This window comes from Plectropomus leopardus, chromosome 15, assembly GCF_026936395.1.
Source record: "Plectropomus leopardus strain MGB_pleo_1.0 chromosome 15, ASM2693639v1, whole genome shotgun sequence".
NCBI classification, from domain to species: domain Eukaryota; kingdom Metazoa; phylum Chordata; class Actinopteri; order Perciformes; family Serranidae; genus Plectropomus; species Plectropomus leopardus.
In genome coordinates this window covers 20,155,893-20,178,688 of record NC_142190.1, presented here as the reverse complement: position 1 = coordinate 20,178,688, position 22,796 = coordinate 20,155,893, and the positions used below count along the sequence as shown (strand labels likewise).

General features: G+C 37.7%; 1 protein-coding gene across 2 annotated transcripts in view; it reads right to left on the bottom strand.

The window, feature by feature from the left end:
* rxfp2a (relaxin family peptide receptor 2a) overlaps positions 1 to 22,796 on the bottom strand; it is a 41,681-nt gene that overhangs the window by 15,146 nt on the left and 3,739 nt on the right. Inside the window, exons 2-9 of one of the 2 annotated variants that reach the window (XM_042499272.2) lie at positions 19,373 to 19,516; positions 13,395 to 13,478; positions 12,506 to 12,611; positions 8,785 to 8,856; positions 5,798 to 5,869; positions 4,466 to 4,537; positions 3,199 to 3,270; positions 1,011 to 1,085 (exon numbers count right to left, since the gene is read on the bottom strand). In XM_042499272.2, coding sequence (XP_042355206.2) covers positions 1,011 to 1,085; positions 3,199 to 3,270; positions 4,466 to 4,537; positions 5,798 to 5,869; positions 8,785 to 8,856; positions 12,506 to 12,611; positions 13,395 to 13,478; positions 19,373 to 19,516 — 697 coding nt within the window. The remainder of the gene's footprint in view (positions 1 to 1,010; positions 1,086 to 3,198; positions 3,271 to 4,465; positions 4,538 to 5,797; positions 5,870 to 8,784; positions 8,857 to 12,505; positions 12,612 to 13,394; positions 13,479 to 19,372; positions 19,517 to 22,796) is intronic. The other variant, XM_088088161.1, reaches the window with a different exon arrangement.

Here is a 22,796-nt window from a genome sequence, read left to right as displayed (position 1 = left end):
GGAAGGGAAGAAAAAGAAAAAAGGTGACGTATAAGCAACATATTGACAGATGTTTTAACTTTTAATTGGGGATTTTTCTCAAATGACTCCACAGTGAACAAAGAATCCAAAACCAGGGAAGTCTTGATTAAATTGATTATAAGGGGACTGCGTTTAGCAAAAGAAAAACGTATTCAAAACATCTGCTTACAAACTCTAACACAACTTGTGCAGTACAATTGACGTCTAATTTATGTAATCATATTTTCAGCGCTTCCCCAAAACATGCATTTTCACAAAAAACATACTATTAAAAAAACTTCTGCATAAACAGTGCAGGTGCACTACTTATCCTTGTGTGAGACAGTTTATTGTATGCTTTTTCTGTGAAAATATATGTGTTTTAGAAATGCTGAGCATACAACTGGATAAATGGGACTTAAATTTTATTGTACGAGTTGTTTGAGTGTTTGCAAAAAGACTTTTTGATTTTTTTATTGTTGTTAAACTTGGACCTCTATGACTTAATTTCATCAAGAATGTTTGCAATTTTTAGATTCTCCACTTACTGTGGAACTATGCAAGAAAAACAAAGTTTTCTACCTGAATTCAAGGTTACATGGGATGACAACTGTTTTTTTCAAAAAATGATCATTTAGGGGATGAAGTATTCCTTTAAATGAATAGAGTAAGTATGATTGCTGACTGAGTGCTGTCAAAAAGCTACATATGGAATCAGGTCATTATTAGCGTCAGACTCATCCGACAATCTCCAGTCTGCACTTGCTGACCAAAAATAGTTGGTCAAGCTGACGTTCCACAGTGACATCGGTTGAGGATTCTTCACCACTTATGTAGCCAGGTGGACCATTCATACTCTATGTCACTTCTGTCTACTATTTGTTAACGCAAACAAGCACGAACACACACATCCGTCTGTCTGGTATTTTAATAAGTGCACAGATATTTACTGAATTACACACGTCATACACACCTACACACACACAAGCACACTGTCTGAGCAGACTCACAGCCAGTCCAAGGCAGGCATGTGTTGACAGAAGCTCGGGTGTGGAAGCTGCTGAAGCGAGGTGCCCACCATGGATCTGACGAGAGGAGGTAAACATGTTAGTGAGACACAGAGATTTACCTCCCACAGTTTCCACTGTTACAGAGCAGAGGTGATGCACTGTTGCAATAGCATATATACCTGGAAACAAAACAGCTGTGACATGTTATGAAAAAGAGAGAAACGACTGATAAGGGTTAAATGACCAAAACAAACATTTGCCTGGTTTGCCCCTCCTGACAGGGATCCCTGAGAGCATCCAAGTATCTAAGCACAGCAGCGCACAACAAAGCTAATTGCATTAAATACGGTACATTCTTTTTGAATTACAAATACTAAAATTTCCAAACTCTAACTATGTTTTTCTTCCTATTTAGTTTCCCTTTTATTTCAACTCAAATTAAAGTGATCTATTACAGTTTTACAAAGTCAAAGTCACCATGTTGTTTTGGCATGATACACTTCCCATGCAGGGTTTGTTTTGAGGTCTCTACCATCTGTGACTATACTTGGCGCCAAATCAGCAAACCTTTCAATGCATAGTCCCTGTTTTCCTTTTTATTTTGACGGTATTGATTGGACATGCCTTTTGGTGTGGGACTCCAAATCTTTGATATAATGCTCTGGAGCACAAAAAAGTTTTTAAAATGATATGTGCTCACATCTGCATTATCATACCATAATGGATTCAACAAATACCAAATTTTCCACTGTATTGGGTTACCATTTCCCAGGTAATTCATATTTCACTTTGAAGTCTCTGCAAGTGCTGAATGAACAAAAATGTTTCACTGGCAGGAAGGAAATTAGTCTAAAAGCCTTTGCTTTGAAAATGGGTGGCAATAAATGCAACTAATAAAACATGAAACCCCTCTCATTTAGAGCTAACTATTTCGGACGGATGTGAGGAGATATGAGACAGATGCGAGGAAGGACGAGGCAGAGAGCAGCGACAGGGGACTCTGCAGATAAATGGAGAAACCAAATGAGAGACATATGGTCACTTGTGAGTGTAACTCCTGGGAGGTACAACACTCTTTGAAGAGGCAGGGAGAGTGAGTGCGCATTTATAAGAGGCTTTTTATCTTTCAAGAGTAAATGTGAAATGATGATTTATTGAAATGGAAACCTGTTACGGACAACAAAGTAAACAGAGAGATTAAATCAAGTGGAGAGATGAAAAATGAGGTGACAGGTGTGAAGCAGAGGACTGTGTCAAGGGATGGGATGTGAACAAAGACTGAGATAACAATATCTCACCACTATTATACAAAAAACAATGCAGGGGGCTTATCCAAGACAGGTCAGTGAAGCACAGGAGGAAAGTGATAACAATGTTGAGAGATAAGAGAATAAGAGCAATAAACAGAGAAAGAGGAGTGATGTGGTACCTGGGTAAAACGTGGAAAAGTCTAATTAAGATTTAAAATCTTTCAAGAGAGACCTGGCCAAGAGGGCAGCATAAACCATCATTACACCAATAAAAAAACAAGTAGACAAGTACAACTGTCACACACCACAAAGAACCAGCACAACCTTCAGTTAAAATGCAACACAAAAATCAGTTAAATACATACACAAGTAGAATTTTCATAAATGATTTCAGTGATAATTTGAGTAACAATCACATTGACCAAGACCATTGACCTTTTTTAATTTTTAATTCCCCTATAGTAATCAGCTCAGACAATTTCAGGTCCGTCGGTAAGTTAATCCACTAAGAAGAGGCAGCATATAAAAGCTTTGTTGCCAAGTTCTGTGCGAACCCTGGGGATCAACATCAAGAAGATATCATGAGAGCGCTGGTCATATAAGTTTTGGCACACAGATAAGACATAACCAGCCCAAGCAGACTTTAATATATGTAAACCAACCAATGCAAAAGTCTGTGGATGGACAGAGAAGACCATTTAGCAGTGGCATACAGTGTACAGTAGTGTACATGATTCTCACAGCCAGTAATAAAACATAAAGCACAACAATATACAGTATTCAACTGTAAATGAATGAAATCATGAAATAAACCAAACTAAACTGCTAGGAGCGACTAACAGTTTAGCATCTATTGATCTCAACCATAACACAAAGACATGACTGAGCATGAAACGAGATGGGAAATTTAACAGTGCAAATAAATCGATGCAACTCACAGGTACATGACGGACTTGAGCCCTATGAAGATATCCTGGGACAAGATGCTCAGTGGGTTATGATCCAACATCCTGCCACACACAAAAAAAGAGAGATTACAAAAAAACAACACTAAAAACATTTTAAAAAATTGTGAAATGTACTTATGTTATTTTTTTAGCCAATAATAACACAAGGAGATAATCACCACTTTCATGTCTGTATCATATATAAATCACAAACAGGTGATAAGTTTAGCATAAAGACTAGAGACATGGGGAAAAAAGGTAGCCTGGCTTTGTCCCAATAAAAAAAAAATCTTCCCACTAGCACTTCTAAATTTAACATAAGAACACTTTTTAATTACTGTAATACTGACTCTGGCATAATATTTATACTATATACATGAGAGGTTTCAATCTAACTCTAAGAAAGCGAACTGTACTTCCCAAAATGTCAAACTATTTTAAGTATCAAAGTTACTAAGGAATGGAGACATGGCTCAGGACTCTTAAGTTATTTTAAGTATCGGAGTTATCCGCACTGAAATAAACCAGAGGTGAAGCTGAGCATCATCTGACACCATTCACACATACTTCTTCCTTAGAGTTGCCTAAAACACGTGGGCAATTTTGAAGCCCTTTTGGTGGAACTAAAATGTTTTGTGCTGTGGATCAACATGTTACAGTTTGATGTGAGACTGAGTTGTTTTGGTTTTTTTTTTAATTATTTTTTCGGCTTTTTTTGCCTTTATTTTATAGGACAGCTTAAGCGTGAAGGGGGAGAGAGAGAGGGGATGACATGCAGCAGAGGGCAGAGGCTGGAATTGAACCTGCAGCTGCTGCAGTGAGGACACAACCTCTGTACGTGAGGCGCCTGCTTTAACCACCAAGTCACAACGCGCCCTGAGACTGGGTTATTTCAGAAGCAATAAACTCTCCCAGATCTCCAGCCTACTGCAACCCAGATGATTTTGAAGAATAGCACATGGTTTGTTTTCAGGAGGGACCCTAAACCACAAGTCAAAATCTGAAAGGAAATTCCAGATGCCCATGTATGGCTGAAACGGGCATTGATATCTCACATTTAATCAAGCTAGACAACCAGAAAACAGAGCATGACCGTCCCATACAGACTCAATGACTGGCAGAACTACTAACTGCGTCTTTGAATGCGCTGAACAGTCACACAGTGTCCTTCCATCTACATTAATATAAAACCACAGCAGAGTACACAACACAATGACTTCCTCATGAGTAGCTGTGTGTGAGCGTGTGTGTTACTCACAGCCACTCCAACTGACCGAGATCCCTGAACACACCAGGACTGAGGGAGGATATCAAGTTCTCACTGAGAAACCTGAGAGAAAGAGTGCGAAGCAGATACAGAACAGATCTTCTATTTTTCTGACTTCAAAATATTATCCAACATAGGGCTCAGTAATATGGAGAAAATCAAATATCACAATATTTTTTACCAAATACTTCTAAATCAAAATTGCAACGATACTCTAGGTTGACTATTGGTTCTTTACAAACTTTGATAAATTGAATTGATTAATAACTATCAGTAATGCTGATATAATGACCAAGTGGTTACAGACTTTAATCGATTGATTATTTTCTAAATTAATCTGTTAGTAGGTGGTCAAAAAAGGCCAAGAAATCATCAAAAATTGTCAATCATTGTTTCCCAAAGCTCATGATGACATCCTCAAAAATCTTGTTTTGTCAGAACCTTAAGATAATCAGTTTGCTGTCACAGAGGAGGAAAGCAAATGTAAAATATTCACATTTCAGAGGCTGGAATCAGAGTTTTTTCTCTTTTTCTTGAAAGGAAAAACTGCTGAAACCAGTTGTTCAATTATCAAATTAGCTTGCCATTAATTTAATTGTTGACAATGAAGTGATTAATTGTTGCAGCCCTAGTAAAGGCAAATAATACAACACAAGCTAGAACATACTTGGAAATTCAGAAAATTACATCACATTACTGTAATGCAGCCTTTAAAACCAGGATAAAGCAATACTCACGATGTTGGGATATCCAAAATCTGAGATGATATGTAGTCTCATATCACAGTATCAATATAATATTGATATACTGCCCATCCGTAATCTAATATTTCAAGCAGTAAGAGTATATATATATATATATATATATATATATATATATATGAAAAGCCAAACATTTACATCAACATCTAGTGTCAGCCTCTCTAAAGTGAGGAATAGCTGCTTTCAAACTGATTATTTTTAGGTTTTGGACTTTTGGTCAGGCTAAACAAGACAAGGCCCCCCCCCCCACATTTTATAGACTTAATTATAGTATATGAAATTTGACATTAATCGTTCATTTATCATGAAAGAAAATTGTGGCTAAAACCTCTTCAACAGCTGTGTGTCCTGACCATAACATACTCATATAACCTGGTTCTGGATTGGCATTTGTACACAGCTTCAGTATATTTTTGTTTATTTTCAAAGTTAGATTGTAGAAATAAAATCATCAGATATAAGTGTGAAGATAAAGGAAAATAATGAACTAAAGGAAAAATGAAATCCATGTAGTTATTTCAGGAGAGATTTATGTTAATAATAAAGTTAGCAGGGTACTTACAACCTCTTTAGACTGTGCAGGCCGCTGAAGGCATGTTTGGATATGAACTGGAGGCTGTTGTTTTGCAGAAACCTGAGAACAGAGAAAGAAAAACAGAATTCATCCAAAACTCTGCCGCCAAGTATAAAGTAGCATAAAGCACAGCTTGCAGATCTCTTAACGTCATCATTGGCAAAATCCTCTTTGTCATGATCAGTTTAATTTGACTTGGTTTACTTAAGTTGCAAACACTTAAAGAACAAGGCAATTTTACTTGTCATTTTAAGGTTGCAACAACTTCACAAAATTAAGTAAATACAGCTATATTTCAAGTAAACTTAATACTTAGATATGAAGTAAACATAAATTAGGATTTACAGTTACATTTACTTTCCTTTTTCAAGACCATTGGTTTCAAAGATTATTTTAAGAAAGATCAAACTGTGAGATTTTACAATTTCTACCCCTTTTACACTTCAGTAATACTGACTAATACACTCATCAGCATGTTCTCCACATCAACACAGAGGAAAATCACCCGCAGGGGAGCAAACATTCACTCAGATGCAAATTATGACCCTTTTAAACACACCAATAACACACCAGCAATTACTGGCCTTTGATCCGACATTCAAGGTTAGAAATGTGAAACTTTCAATAGATTTCTAAAACAGTAAATATGTTTGTGAATGAGTGAGATCCTAACCAATTAGATTCTGCAGATAGACCGACTTAATGAAACTATATTGCTACGTTACAGCTCATTTTGGAACTAATAGACAGAATAGCCCTAATTCAGTAGAAGAGGCCAAAACCCTGTAATACGGAGGTACTGGACTGTGCTAACCATGACTCAGCATGCTGTTTTAAAGCCAACTGAAACACATGGGGCAGCTTCAATTCATTTGTCCATTTATGGTTTACAGTTTGAGCCTTATAATTAAGCAAATGACACCATCTCTAGTCTTAAACCTGTGATGTGCATTGATCTACCTTATTATGATTCTTGATGAACGACCACCCTGATGACAGGTTTACCACAAAATATGGGACATTAAATCGTGGTAAAAGCACTGAGAGCTTGATAAATTATAATGAATGTCTTTATGTGGCTGTAGATGAGGGTCTAGTTTTGCCTGTTATTTCTATTTGTAATGATGTTTTATGAGGCGACGGGATGAACCTCACAGAGGTAAGAATGGTAAGACACATGATTCACAGTAATAATAAGCTGCATTAGCAAAGAGCCTGGAAAGAAAACTTGGAGACGTCAGGAAGGCTTCTAAGTGTCTCTCTTCTTTAAACTGCAGTCCGCCACACATAATGTAACCCATGAAACGTACTATAATTTACTTAATATATTTACAGCTTGTCTGATTTAGTTTGCAGAGCACTGCAGAAACTTACACAAGAAAAACACTCAAACTATTTTTTAAAAGGTACAAATGTGTGACAGGTGGGTAGATTTACTGATTGGCAATAAAATCACATCTTGCATAAAGCATTAATACTGTCAAGTACTCAGATCTGCCCTCATATCAACAGTGAGTTAGGAGACAGATTAAGCGAAAAGGGATAGCCTATGAAATCATACCAAGCGGAAAAAATAACAGGAATGACAAGGATATGTCGATGTGGCAGCACATTATATTTTTATGTGTGCTGAGCTCATTTTGACTCTGATTTCAGAGATAGATTTGTCTACTGGAAATTTAACTACAAGCAATAAAAATTGATACATAATACATAAAAGGTAATACACTGTGTCTATGGGGTCTGAAGATGGAGAAATTGCCTTGAAATGACTAAATACCAAGTGAGTTCATCCCCAAAGGCGAAGTATTAGGATTTGTTAGTTTTTATTATTATTATTATTAGTAGTAATAGTAATAGTAGTTTTTGTAGTATTAAGCTTTGGAAATACAAAAAATACAGGGGTATGAAGTGTTAGTTTCCCATTTTTGCTGTGAAATGAATATTCTCAGGGGTGTCAAAGTGAGACCCCACTTACCTGACAACAACATCAAAACATTGTCTCTTTATAGAAAATAACATTGCTACTAGTAAGTGAGTATTTAAAATATATAGACATACAAATAATGATGAATTACAAGACAAAAAGTGTAAACTTAATGAGGAAAGATATAAATACTTTATACGATTCAAAAAATAAAAAATGAGAATGGGGGATTGGCCAGGCAGCAAAGTTTGTAGGTAATTAAATGATTCTTGAAAAGAATATATATATATATATATATATATATATATATATATATATATATAGCCACAGGGAAAAAGATAGTGATACCATAGAGGTAGAATGCACTGTCTTGTCAAAAGAAAGGTAAAGGCTAATATGTTGGACTGTGAGAATTAAATAGATTTAAATATTGCTATATTATTGCTATTTAAAAGGTCATTTGATGTACATTTGTTTCCTTTAATAATTTGAATTTTGATGATTACTAACATATTTGGCCATATTTACCTGTCATCTTTTTCTAACCTTTTGACAGTGTGAGCGTACCTGGATAGTAATTTGCATGTTTCCTTGAGCTGGCCCATTCACAAACTGACCTGATTTTTTTGGTCCTGTTTCTGGTGTATGTTGTGATGCCTGATCATACACCTGATGAATGTTTTGCTGACCAAAAAGTCATGCAGATCAGCAGTGAGTGTAGCAGTGTGCAGAGAGAAAATTATGAAATTGAAGCCATAAATAAACAGAAAACTACTAGATAAAAACACCACATTAATCTTCATTTACTAGAGTTTTTAAAGTGCTCCATTTCAATTCATCATTGTTTCTATTTATTGGGTGTACCTGCCTTTCTGTTGGAGTATTTGCAACATAGTTCTGCTTTTTGCTCATTCAGTAATGTTTTGTTCTTTACTGTTGTGAACATCCACAATAAAATTTCCTCCAACAGATTCTGAGGAAGTGTGTAATGAGGAAATCACACAAGTGTGTATTGTGAGGATGTGGAAAGCATCAAGAAAATACTCACAATCTCTCCAGAGAGGAGTATTCTGAGAAAACAAAATCAGACAACTCCCGGATCTCATTGCTCCTTAGTGACCTGCAATAAAATCCATGAAATGCCACGGTAAGAAAAACACAATGTACATTTGGCACACACAGACACCTGGGGAGCAGGTACAGTCAGACAGTGGGAAAGAGGCAGAGAGAGGATGAAAGATCTGAAGCATTATGGACTATGAACAGTATCATAAAACCTTAATTGCTACTATTTCAGTGTCTTTTAAACAGATCCTGTGCCCCAATTCCACAGGAATAAAAGCACAATCTGTCAGAGTGGACTCAGTAAAGACTTGAAACTTTAAAAGGTCCCTCTCATCAAAAGATTTCCTCAAGGTCAGGAACATAAAAATGGCTGAGCATAAATTTATATTCACCCCGTCCCTTCTCTTCTCCTCTCTCACACACATGCACACACACACTTTGCAGATGCAATTCTGGCAAATGATTGTATTGTATATTGTATGCCTGAATTATGCACCCATACACAAACACCATAGTGGAATTAATGAACAATAAAACACATTGGTAATAAATCTAAAGAACCTTTTTTTGTACACAATACAGACAACGAAGACATAAAATCTCCTGCAAATAAATCAGCAAGGACAACTAACAGCAAACAGCAGCAATATTCTTTATATCCTACAATGAGCGTTCCTATTCTGACATACAAAAATATAAATATATCAACACCTGGACTTTAACTAGAGTATTTCAAAAAAATGTATCTGTAAAACCTTTTAAATACAGAAAAGTCTGAGTTAACACACTTATTGTAAACAACACTGAAAAAAGTGTTGTATGAAAACAGAAAAAAAATGATTTAATTACCATTTAAACAAACCTGAGAAACTAAATCAAAGCCTATAAAATGGCTTTTAAGCACCTAAAAATGACAAGAAAAGAAAAATTGTCTTCATGTTTGATCTTCAGAGGAAAGGTTATGGGGGTTCAAAATTAAAGGTAAAAATCCAGTAAAGGTAATTAAATGTTTTATTCTCATATATAGCTCGGTAGGGAACCACAAGCACAAACATATTTATACCAAGCTGGAATGATACTGGTTGCGGAAAAGGTAAAACAGGAATGAAGTGATGTCCTCGATGGGGAAACAACATTTTGGATGGGACTATAACAGATGTTGTTTAAAGAATTTACAATCTCTCATGATCACTATCATAATTTCGCTATCTACTGTTTCCCAGGTGGGGAAATCATCATATTTCAGCTGCCTGTCTGTCTTCATCTCAAAGTTCAGATTTTTTAATACTTTTTCCATTTTTGTTTTTACAAATCAGATCGGCACAGCTCGCAGTTAAGAGCAATGTAATCCCCTCTGTTGATTTTTCTCATTGAAGAAACACCAGAGGGATCAGCATCAGTAATGTCAATACTAAGTTTCAAAGAGGAGTTAATGAGGAGGCATGACGCTCCAGCCAAGCAAAGGGGTGCCAGGTTATGATGTGTTTCCACAAAACAGGACACTGTGATAGACTGTGGTACTGCAGGCTAGAATAAGATGACGCAAAAGCCATTATCCACAGCTATTAGAGGGTCATATGCTATGAGAGCAAAGAAGAGTTGTTTTGGGGGGCCATTTTTAAGAAGAAAGAGCATTAAAGTTGGAAAAATATGGCCTGAACTTGTTTATTACTAATGCAGATTTGTATATATTATTAAGGGAACTTAAAAGGAATACTTGACCCTCAAATTGTATATCAATTACTCACCCTGTACAATGAATTCATGAAGGAAACTTTTTATGTGTGCCTCCAGCAACATAGAATCCAAAAATGGAGAAAAACTTGGATGAACTGAAGTAAAAAGGGCTTATGTTTAACAGCAGCAAAACTTCTGAAAACAAACTCTCACACAACTCGTGCAGTAAAATCCTTGTCTCATTTATCCAGTCATTTGCTCTGACGTTTCACAGATGAGTAGCATGTATGGGCAACTGCCTGCATTTGAAATCTGCTCAACTGAATTCAAGAATTACATTTGAGAAACAGAAAATAAGAATCAAAGCTAAAACCAACAGAGTTGAAATGTGTGTATATCAACAGCGGCAGTGGGCGTTACTATGTGGGTGCAAAGTCCAGTCACCTTTTGTGTTTAGAAAATAAGCTGGTGGTTCCCACTGGATCTCAGACTGTGCTTGTGTGCTGGGTTTAGACACATTTCAATATCAAATCAAAATCAAAGGCAGGCCAGACAGCACTTTGAAAGTAAAACCACGGCATTGACTCTACAACTAAAAGGCAGCGTCTGCAGAGAAGATAAAGTGGGAGAAAGCATCCAGCTTTGTACTTACTGGAGCTTGAACATTGATTTCTGGCTCGGGCAAGAATAGAGAATTTTGCAGCATTTTTATGAGAATAAAAAGCATAGAAGAACTTATGAAAGTAACCTGCCTTTTTTAACTTGTAACAATCACACACAACATCAGCAAATGGGGTATCTCTTCAAGAGGAAATAATAAGAACATGCAAATTTGGATGATGACAAAATCTAAATGCCACTTTGAAACAAACTGAAGAGAAGAGTGTGATGAAAATAACAATATGTATATGCATGACATGACTCCTTATCTCCTATACCTCTGCCCCCCTGCCTGTGGACTAGGAATAGGGGTGTTAGCCTGGCTGTCCCCAAAGCATAGAAATGTAACTACCAACACCTGCAAAGCTCACCAAGATTTCGTTTTCACAGCAGACATTTTGGCTTGTCATAGCAAGAAAAGCACATCTATGCGGCTGATAACATCAAGAATAGTTAATCAATCAATCAATCGATTAATGCGAGCAGGTCGAAGTATTGTGCATGCTGTTTCACTGAGACATTTGACATCAACTTGACTTATTGATGAAATTTGTTTTAACTGTGCTTTGTCACAAAGTCAAAATATTTGCCATGGAAAAGGTCTATTGGCACTTTGTATCTTGTTTAACTAATTGCTGACCAGCACTCACAAACAACAGCAGAATTTCTGACTTAAATTATTATCTGTACTAGTTTATAACAAAAACCCGCTCAAGTAAACTTATTTCAGCAGACATAAGAAACAACAGCAGGGGCGTCAACTCAGACTTCAAAGAAGAACAGAAAGATGCCAAAGCATGGTGCCAAAGAAAGGTAAAAAATAATGAGGGTGGTTGAAAATGCTAAAATGGCTGAGAACACAGAAATAACTGAGAAGAGAAACCATCTAAAGGGCAATAGGAAGTTAACACATTTCGGTGGTATTTAATCATTTGACAACAGTTATGGTAATTGGTTTTATTTCTTTTTTTCCTCTTTGCAGCAAGACTCCTTTGTCAGTAAAAACACATATTCACTGCTCCATTCATTACGAAAATTGCGCAGTTACAGTTATCACCCTTGTAATTTAAATCATAATGATTTGTGTTTAAATGTGTCTAACAGCAGGTTTTGCGACTATTAATTTCTCTGCCAATAACTACATCTCCTAGAACAGAAAAAACATCCTGAAAAAAGCATTGTGAATCTCTACTGTGAAGGCTTCTCACTTTGAACTCAAACTAGTTGTCATGTGGATAGAACAGCCAACACAGAGACACACACGCACACATATGCACACACACACACACACACACACACACACACACACACACACACACACACACACACACACACACACAATGTAATTACACGCAGAGGAAACTTACAGCCAAGTCACATTCGGAGAGAGTCGAGGAACATTCTGCAGGTTGACCTCCACACACTCGACATCTGTCTGTATGCAGTCACAACTCTCTGGATACTCCTGCAAGACTACACACACACACACACACACACACACACACACACACACACACACACACACACACACACACACACACACACACACACACACAGAGTTTAGAGAATGACAGTTCAAATCACTGTGACAGCATATTTGTTTTCTGCTACTAACTGATTGAAGCAGCGGTAGACCAGCAACTTTCATGTTCATGTAACATCAGTTAATAGAGTCTGGTGATTTGAGATACAGCTTATGTTTCCTGTCAGAAAAGGCTGTCTGACAACAAGGTGAAAATATGGTGAAATCATTCTAAATAAGCACACACTTAAACTGAATTTGATTTTTTTTTTTAGGAACTTAATTTAGGTAGTTAAAAAAACAAAACAAATAAGGCGGCGTTTGCTCTTGCCATTTCATTAAATTAAATTTAATGACATTTTTTTTTTTTTTAAATCCCGATGTTATTGTAAACAAACACTATGATTTGGTCCATTACAAAATGTTAAGAACTGACAGACATGGTCCTGTGGGACACAACATGAAACCTTTGTTGGTCTTGAGCACCACAATAAATGATTACCAACACTTTCTAACAATTTTTGAAGTGAAAAATGCCAATTACAATCTCTAAGTGACCAACGGTGATTAAATTTCCGATGATACTCACATTAAACACACACACACACACACACACACACACACACACACACACACACACACACACACACACACACACACACACACACACAGATGATCCTCGTGTGTGTGTTTGTGTGTCTGAACACAAATACTGTATAGCTGCACACACTTACGACACTCATTCAGGAAATACTGCTTCACTTGATTGGCACCTTCGAGTGTTTGACCAAATAAGTCCGCCCATCCGATGTTGTCTCCTGCAAAGACAAACCATGAACATTTGTTATCTGTTCAGCACAGACAGATAAAACCCAGTTTGGAACAGTCACCTGGTTGCTGCTGATTTCATAGGAAAAACGATCCATAAAGGAGAGGCACAGCATGGGACATGATAATCTTAAGGGACTTAGGCATCCTCCTCTGTGAAATCACTGCACAGTGGGATGACGACCTCAAGGCTTTGGTCAGGAACCCTCAGAAGCCGACTTCTAATTAAAAGATAGATGGGCTTCACAGGAGACGGCAGAGGTGAAGCTGCAAACAGCAATTCTGGCATGATTTCCTGATGTTTTAAAACTGTTATTTTATTATTATTATGTTATTTTAAAAAGGCCTTAAATTTAGCTATACTGGGAGGACTGACAGCCAAAATGTCAAAAATTGTTGAACGTAATCTGTCATGTTACGGACATCAATTCTATTTAAATGTAGGTTGGCTCCTAGCTGTTGATACTTGTATGTCTGTGGCAGAAAAAAATATTTTATACTTGCAAAAGTTGGACAAAGCAACAGTCACACGTAATTACACATTACACAGTCAGGCCAGATCCTGCGTTATGTCTGGCTGACCTTATTTGTTTGCATTATTTATCTTTTATTCCTTTAACCTTGCAGTTTGTAAACAGTAATCAAGGGATTATTATGACTATTACAATTTATATCTGAATGAAGCTTCAATCAGCTGTAGATGTCTTTTAATTAAAAGACAAATTTTACATCAATAGCGAAAATCAGAGCCGACTGGAGCTGTCAAACATGTTGTCTCTGACAGAAAGCCAGTACATTGTGTGTGCACAGCAGCCACAGCTCTCTGTCAGCTACCATTCAAAACCTTCCTGACGCATTGGAGGCTGAAAGTGAACACAGATAAGAAACAGCTTTGAAAAGTCACCAGTGATGATGAGCAGATGTGATGGAAGGATATGTTTTTTCTTTGTTTACAGGAAAAATAAACTTTACTGGATTTTTAAAAACAATAAACGTTCTGACCGAGCTTTTTGTGCCATAGATCATCACAAATGTTAATTATGCAACAGACACTTATCATTACACATAGTGAAATGCGCCAAAAGGTGAGTATGCCTTCCTGTAAAGCCCAGTACTGAAGTTATATTTAGTTTTGATAGATTATTAGGCCCTGCTGTGGGTATCGTCCTGCTATGAGCCCTGACACTATTCTTTGACACTCTTTCACTTTTCCTGTTGTGCCATGCCAAAATATTTGTCACTCTTCAAGCTTCTTTTTCAATTAAGTCTCACCAGACTGAAGAGTTGCCAAGCTTTTCTTTTTTTTTTTTGAACACAGTTGTTACTCGAGCAATTAGTTGGCTTGCAAAGACACACACTCCTCCTCACCAGCCAAGTTTAAATGTCAATGATGAAACACTAAGAGGAATAATCAATCCCTGCAGGATGTTGCGATTGAAACAATTAACACAAATTCAGCCAGTCCCCCTCAGTTCTGTGCAACTTTGCATTTTTTCTCCAATCACCACAACTTTACCACAAATTTGAACATTTAAGATGGGTAAAATCTAATTGCAGTGTAGAGCTGTGTGCAGTGTGTTGATTCGCTCAGCCTCTCTCTCTCTCTGTTTATTTAACCCACCGGAGCTCTTTGCCTCTGACGAAGTCACACACACAAACACACACACACACACACACACACACACACACACACACACACAGAAACAGCGCTGTTAGCATAACACAGCTAACATTACTTAGCAGTTATTAATAGGTTAAACGACAGAGTTTCAGTGTCGGTGTAAGATTAATGGCTCGTAGTCTGATGTTAACACTAATGGCTCAGAATAATAGACTCTGAGGTTAGGTAAGGTGACTTTATTTGTACCTGTAGGTAGATTTGTTTTGCAGCATAACAGAGAGAGCATCCATGCTAGTTTACAACATTAAACAAGAGAAACACTGACAGAGGACACATGCATAACAGACAGGGCAAACACCGGGTACTCACAAGCTTACAAGAAATAGGACTCAAGAGAAGCCACTAAAGCAAAACTGGAAATTCAAATATAGCCTAAAAGTCAGATATATAGTTTTATGAATAAATATAAAAATTTTAAAATATGTGCGCAATCCATGCTAGGCCATATTTAAATGAATGATAGCGACTGGAACAAAGCTGTTCCTGTCGCGCTTCGTCCTACACCTAGGTACTTTAAATCTTTGCCCAGATGGTCGGAGCTGAAATTCCTCAGAAAGAGGATGGGAGTTGTCACTTGTAATGTGACTGGCTATCCGCTGCAGCTGTTGAGTATACAGGGACTCGATGCTCAGCTATGACTCACCAATCAGGCGACTGGACCATTTAACAATCTGACTCAGTCTGTTCCTGTCCTTCAGTGTCAGATCCAAGACAGCACCACAACTATTTTTGCCATTTTCACTACCCCCAGAATTTCACTGCAAAATAAACCCCTATAAACACTGCAACATGCATTACATTTTTTTTTAGGAAAGCTGCTGTGAAATCAGACATTTAGGGCCACAACAATCCCCAACACACCCCGCTAAATCCTGGAGGGACTGCATGATATGATCAAGGTCATCGTACCCCATTTTTATATTGGCACCAGCGTACTGATCTTCTGCATGACACAAATCCAGCATCAGCACATTGATATAAAAGGAGCAGTATTGTGTGTGACTTTTAAATAAGTCTAAGAGTTTCTTTGAGCCAATTATAAAATTAAAAACTTACATATTGTCCTACTTAAGTGCATGAGAACATGTTCTAAATCAACACCTGTACCTAAAAAAAAGAACTCCCAATTTCTCACTGGAGGGTGCTTCTATGAAAAAACAGGTAAATTGCAGGTGTAGCGCTGCAGTTGTACAGATGACAGAAAGGGCCACACTGAGCAAATTGCTTTTATCCAACACATGCAATTACATGAAAATCCCTGTGGTGTATGATGTTGCCAAAATCAAACAGGGATTCAGTGTTAAAATATCAGAGACGCCACACAGACAAGTGTCTCAGTGTTTATACTTTGAGCTGTATGCCAAACTCTATAAAAATGCTCATCAGGCCAACATTTACCTTTGAGAATGAGGGAGATGCAAGCCAGCTGTGAGGATGCTGCATACTGCGGGAGGGCCTGGTGCCCAGAGTGTGTTTCTGGTTATTGGCAGGAAGTCCCTAACATGGCCAGAGAGACTAATTTGTGTGTCTTCTTGATCAAACTGATGCGAAAAATATACTTTTACCCTGCACAAAACGCAATGTTTTAGAAAAAAATGTTTTTAAGTTGAAACTCTTCATCAGATAGATGAAAATAGTCTGATCTATGTCTCCAGTGATGGATGATGGTACATCTGGTGTAAGGAGTGAAATTAACTGAAAATGACTCATTTTCCATATACATTTCAATCTGAAGCTAACAGACATGGCAGTGGTGGCACTCTTTTCACTCTTTTGTTGCTTTGAAGGAGCTTGGTCTTGAATGATAATATGAAACCTGCCTTTTTGAAATATTTAACTTGACTCTGGTGTATTTCATCTTTTTTCTGATGCTGTCCAGGCCATCTGTGCTATTGCCATCATGCTCAGCTTTCTCTTCCACTCTTCAGCTATTTCACAGTTGTATAGAATACAGAGTGAGGTGAGGAGGTTTTTTAGTGGTTTATAATCTACATGGCCCAAGAGCCTGAGGTCACAGGAGAGCAAGGCTCTAGTTGGTCTGAATCACATCACATTAAGTATTGCTTAACTGTAAAAAAAAAACAAAAAAAAAACCCCACAAACTTTTACTTGACTTTTATTGCTGTAGTTCAAATTATTTAATGAAATCTTTTATCAAACAATATGCAATATACAAAATGAAAAACAGTCTTTGCTTTTCAAAATGAATACATTTGGAGCAATTTGATGGGTTGCAGTTGCTTTTCAAACCTCAGTATAATGTGAACCGGCATTTATGATCAGCACAGAGCCAACTGAAAATCTGAAACCTTTTACTTTCCTCCTCAGATAAATCTACTACGACACAAGGCCTATGATTATGATGCTACGCCGATGCCTATGATTAAGCAAATAGTATGCCATCCTTAGTCATCATTGTTAGTATGTAACATATAAGCTGCATGGCTATCATAGTTCCTTTCAAAAATATTCATTATAAAAAAGGTACTGACACACTCACTGCTTCATCATGACATTCATTGTAGTCCAGAATGACTCCGGTGGCACGTCTTAATAATAATCATGGTGTAAGTGTTGGATTAACTTTCTGGCTGAAAGCTGCGGTTTGAAGTTGTGAATGATGGGCTAAATGAGCCGGTGACAAGCAGCCTGTTCCTCTGCGTATGAAGAGGAGCTCGGCAACTGTTACGTTTTCCTCACTTAAAGCTGTAGTTTTATATTTTGTAAAAATATATATTTTTCATATGTGCAGAAACTATATTCACACAACACTAAATGAGAGATAGTAAAAAAGAAAATCCACTGCCGACTCCATTGCCTTGTAGTAGTCCTCATGGCCTTACCACGCATGAACAAAAATAACCAATCAGTCAATGAGTCTCACGCAGTTGTTTATCATGTCAACCGCTGCATGTGAACTGTGGTCGAACTGTCAAACTAGGAGGTGCTGATCAAACATGAATCATAATTTGGTAATAATTTTCATAGACTGTCTAACGTAGCCTACTTCTTTTTTAATATAGTGACAGTTTCAGCAAATATGAAACAAATGTACTTGAATTAAATGTGAATTAAATGTGCAATAGCGTCCCTTGCACTGTAAATCGAGCCTTGATTTCCCAGGAGGTCAAACCCGCTGGCAGACAGAATTACTTAGTAAACAAACCTGCACTTGTATAGTGCCACTCTGGTCTTCCAACAACTCAAAGCACTTTTAACACTAAATGTCACATTCACCCATTCACACACATTTACACATTGATGCTATCTTTCTAGATGCCATCTACTACTCAACTTAATGCATTCACACACCGATGGAACAGCCATCGAGGGAAATCTGGGGTTCAGTATTTTGCCTAAGGATACTTCAATATGTACTGGAGGACAAAATCGCCAATCTTGCAATTGGCAGATGACCTGCTCTACCTCCAGAGCAACAGTCACCCCTAATGAGAGTGAGGCTTTCTGGGAACCAATCTAAACACTAATGGTGCCATTATTCTATAGCCATTACATTGTGCAATCAACATTTAGTTCATAATGATAAGTGAAAGCAAAAACTTGTCTGTTTCTGCCTTTAGGTTGTGACTACATTCACAGCTGTATCAGAACTGAACATAGGCCGGGCTCGAAAAGTAGCATTTAAACCACCGCATAGCCAAGCCAATTGTTATGTGAGAGTAATAATTATTTTGGGGTTTCAGTCCAGTCTCCTGCCAGGTCACGCCTATGAGTATCCATTTTAAGTTTAAAAAATAATCCTGCATAGCTTGGATATGAGCGCAAATTTGAGAGATTTAAGTAATTACTTCATGACTTCTTCTCGACGGCTCACTTGTACAGGACATGATCAACTCTGCCAAAAGTGCACAGCTTTTCTTTGGCTTTTTTATTTCCTGCTGATCATCTTGGGGATTCTCATACTTCTGCTCAAAAGAACTGAAGCCAAATCATAATTGTGCTGACACTCTGCTTGTAGGAAAAACGTATTTGAGGTGACAGGTAGATTTTGAACCCCTTGAACTATCCTTTGCCTGGCCGTGTTGAACAAGCCATAGCAATAGTGATGTTAAAAATGCAGAGTTTGTGTTTTGGCCAGATGATCTGTCTTTCACTTGTGTGGATGCACAACATTGAACTTGCCCATACTGTTTAATGTGAAGAGGCAAATTGGCTTGGTTTTTGGTTTATAAAAACACTCACCACAGCGGCGCTCGTCAGCTCCATTGGGACAGTCTTTGTGTCCGTTACACTGCAAAGCCTGTGGGAGGCACTCGCTCATGTTGCCACAGGGGAACTGACCGAGGGGGCATCTAGCTTCTTCTTCTGCCCTGCTGGCCAGCAGCGCTGAGGGAGAGATGCAGGAAAGAGAGTGGGATTACATTTACTGTTTTCACAAGTAACACCAAATTTCAGCCATGAAAACTTGTAGCTGGGTCACTTGCATGTGACTGTCACTTGCATGTGACCCAGCAACAAGCCTGTCAGTTCGTCAACATTAAAAACAGGATATTTCATCAATCCAGGATGGCCACTGGTGTGATATTCTTTAATGACAAATAATGATGTTACCAATGCTGTGCAATGTGCAGAAATGTGCACAGCACTTCTCACTCTGGAGATACTCACATTGATCCTGCTGCTGTGTGAAAGCTGCAGGTATTCACTAATTCAGAGAAATGTCTCTTCACACAGCAATGGACAAAACTTCAGTGGGCATACAGTCATAACATTTGGGAATAAAAAAAAAAAATTGTGAGCCTCATTAATCTAACCCAGGCCAGTCTTAAACTAGGCCAGTCCAAAGCTTAACTTCCAAAAAATGCTATATGTGGCCCTCCACACAAGTTCATTTTGTATTTTCTTTCCTTGACCTCATGATGGCCACACTATCACAGAGTCAGAACTACGCAGGTGGAACTGATGCGTCTTCATAAACAGACGGTAAAACAACAAACAAACAGTTACCTAATGCTGTGTTTCCAGTGAGTGATGTTATGCAACTTCTCTTCTCATGATAACATTTCAAGAAGCATGGCGATGGATGTACAAAACATTAGCAGGTTTTTTTCCATTGCAGCCAGCGCACTAGCTATTATTATTACCAATTGAAGGAGACGTAGGCGTGTTATACAAACGATAATGTCTGACCCATTTCTGCCTCTGCCTTCATCGCATTCAAAGCTGTATTTTTAATAGACATTTTAATTGAGTGAATGAAAACTCAAAATATTAACCAAAGCCATGCAAACTGTCTTTTGCGCTCCTTGTCTTGTTTACAGGACACAAACCACCCTCATTTCCTCCTACACGGCCCAACTCTCCCACACAGATGATAAATTACAGGTTATCAACTGTTATTACTCCTATAAAGTAAAGATTAAATAATGCAATGCCTTCCTCTTTGGAGTTACCAAAAAATCTGGATTTTTGTGATAATTTACCCTCTTAACTTTTACCCCACTATACTTTGATCCCTGCGCCATCACTTAACTGATATCCCATATTTTGATGCACACAAACCTTTTAAACTGGTGTGACTGAACAAAGGGTTAATTTAATAAGGTTTCACATAAACCATCAAGATTCCTTATTTATCGCAGTTATAACTTCTGTCCAAAACCATTAATCACAAGACTCTTTCGCAGTCATAAATACTTCTTTTGGCTGTTCATTTACCGCAGCCTGTTGTGTCTCTGGCCTGTAAAACACAACTGAAACAAATCCTTCATTTTTGCCTGCCAGCTAAAACAAAGGATCCTGCTCACATCTGCAACAGGCACATGCCGCGTTACTCCCTTCTTTCTGGAAGCCAATGAAAACAGACCTAAATGCTCTTCCTTATACTTTTGGTTCCACTTTGTTTTATCAGCAATCAGAAAATAATATGGGATTGTCTATTACTGGCTTATTTTCAAATGACATCACAAACACTTTGAAAGCTGCCATTTGTTCATGTGCAATGCTGAAATTTGTAGAAATAAACTTGCAGCACATGGCTTTATAAACTACAACATATCAGGGACAACCGGAGTGTGCCACAAGTCACAACCAAGACCAAGGAAATGTGAAGTCAGCACAGATGCAGGTAACATGTTGTCAGGTTAGTTAATAGCAACACTAACAGGAATGGCAAGAGTTTCACATCCAACACAAGCCTCCCCTCTAAACAGACACTCAGTGGAAACGAGGAGCTGCTGGGAAAGATCACTGCTGATTAGCTGTGATTAGTACAGGTGTGCAGGACAGGGCAGCACACTGAGGACACCTGGTGGACAGGTGAGGAAGAGATCCTTTTCACAGCAGCACAATTTGACTTGTCAAAGCAGCAAAAGTATAGGTGAAAATACTAACATTAAAAAAATGGCTACATTCAATTGAGGTGAACTGGCAGTAAAGCTTTTTTTGTTGTGGATACCCACTGACTCACATGGCTTGCTTGGAAATAGAAGAACTGAGAGCAGAGGAGGAAGCAAAGAATGGAAAAGCTATGGCAATGACAGAAAAAAAAATCAAAAACAATCCAACATATTAATGCTGCAGTCGATTATTTTATTTTACCTTACTGCAGGCATCCATGTTTTAGACACCTTGATAGAAATTACTTTGGACCTTCAATCATAAACAAAAACAGCAGGTATACAGAATTAAGTTTGGCGACCTCTGCAGGCTGCCACTTTAGACTTTTTAAAACGGAATCCCTTTTTTATTGAATATAAATTCATGTATAAAACCACATTTCTACAGTACAAAATACTTGTCAATGAAAACAAATTTTCAATGGCAAAACTTGGAATAAAACGAGTCATCCATTTTTAAGCTGCTCTGTCACACTTATATATTGTCACACACTATATTGTAAAAAGCCAGATTTCCATGTCTTTTTTTGTAAAATCCTAAGCAGGGTATCAAAATGCTCAATCCATCCAAAATGTACATAGTCCCTTTCAGAAAACTGATAAGTTTTTATGTTACAACTACACTATTAAAAGGTAGAAAGTGCCACTACAGTATTGTTGCGGCTATTACCTGGCAGCAGTGATGGTGCAGAGACGCTAAGAACGCAGGTATGGAAGACCCAGAAACACTGACCAATCACAGCAGACTGGACTATTTTGGGAGGGTGCTTAAAGAGCATGGTGCTAAAATGTGTGTTTGTGTGTGTGTGTGTGTGTGTGTGTGTGTGTGTGTGTGTGTGTGTTTAAGACAGAGGGTGAATACAGGTATATTGAGGCAGATAGTAAGCACACAAAAAAATGTTTTTGAACATTAAAGCATGTAAACATGTTCTAACACTGACCCCAAATGCAAATATCAGAGCATGACCTTTAAAATAATTATCAGAACTTAACAGAATTATATATGGCTGATGGCCACATACCAAGCTGTGAAGTTAAAGGTACAAGCTACAAGGTAGATTTATTTATTTTGTCATTTTTCTTAAACACAAAGTGAGTCTTAAAATTCATCAGGAAAGCATGGAAGAGAATTTAGAGCTATTGTGTTCCTAAATGTAATTTTCAAATTTAACATTGCTCTCTAGCAGTGCTGCCATCATGGTAAAAAAAAAGACTTCTTTAACCACAACTGTCATATGTGAAGAGTAAAATGTAAGGAAGACATACAG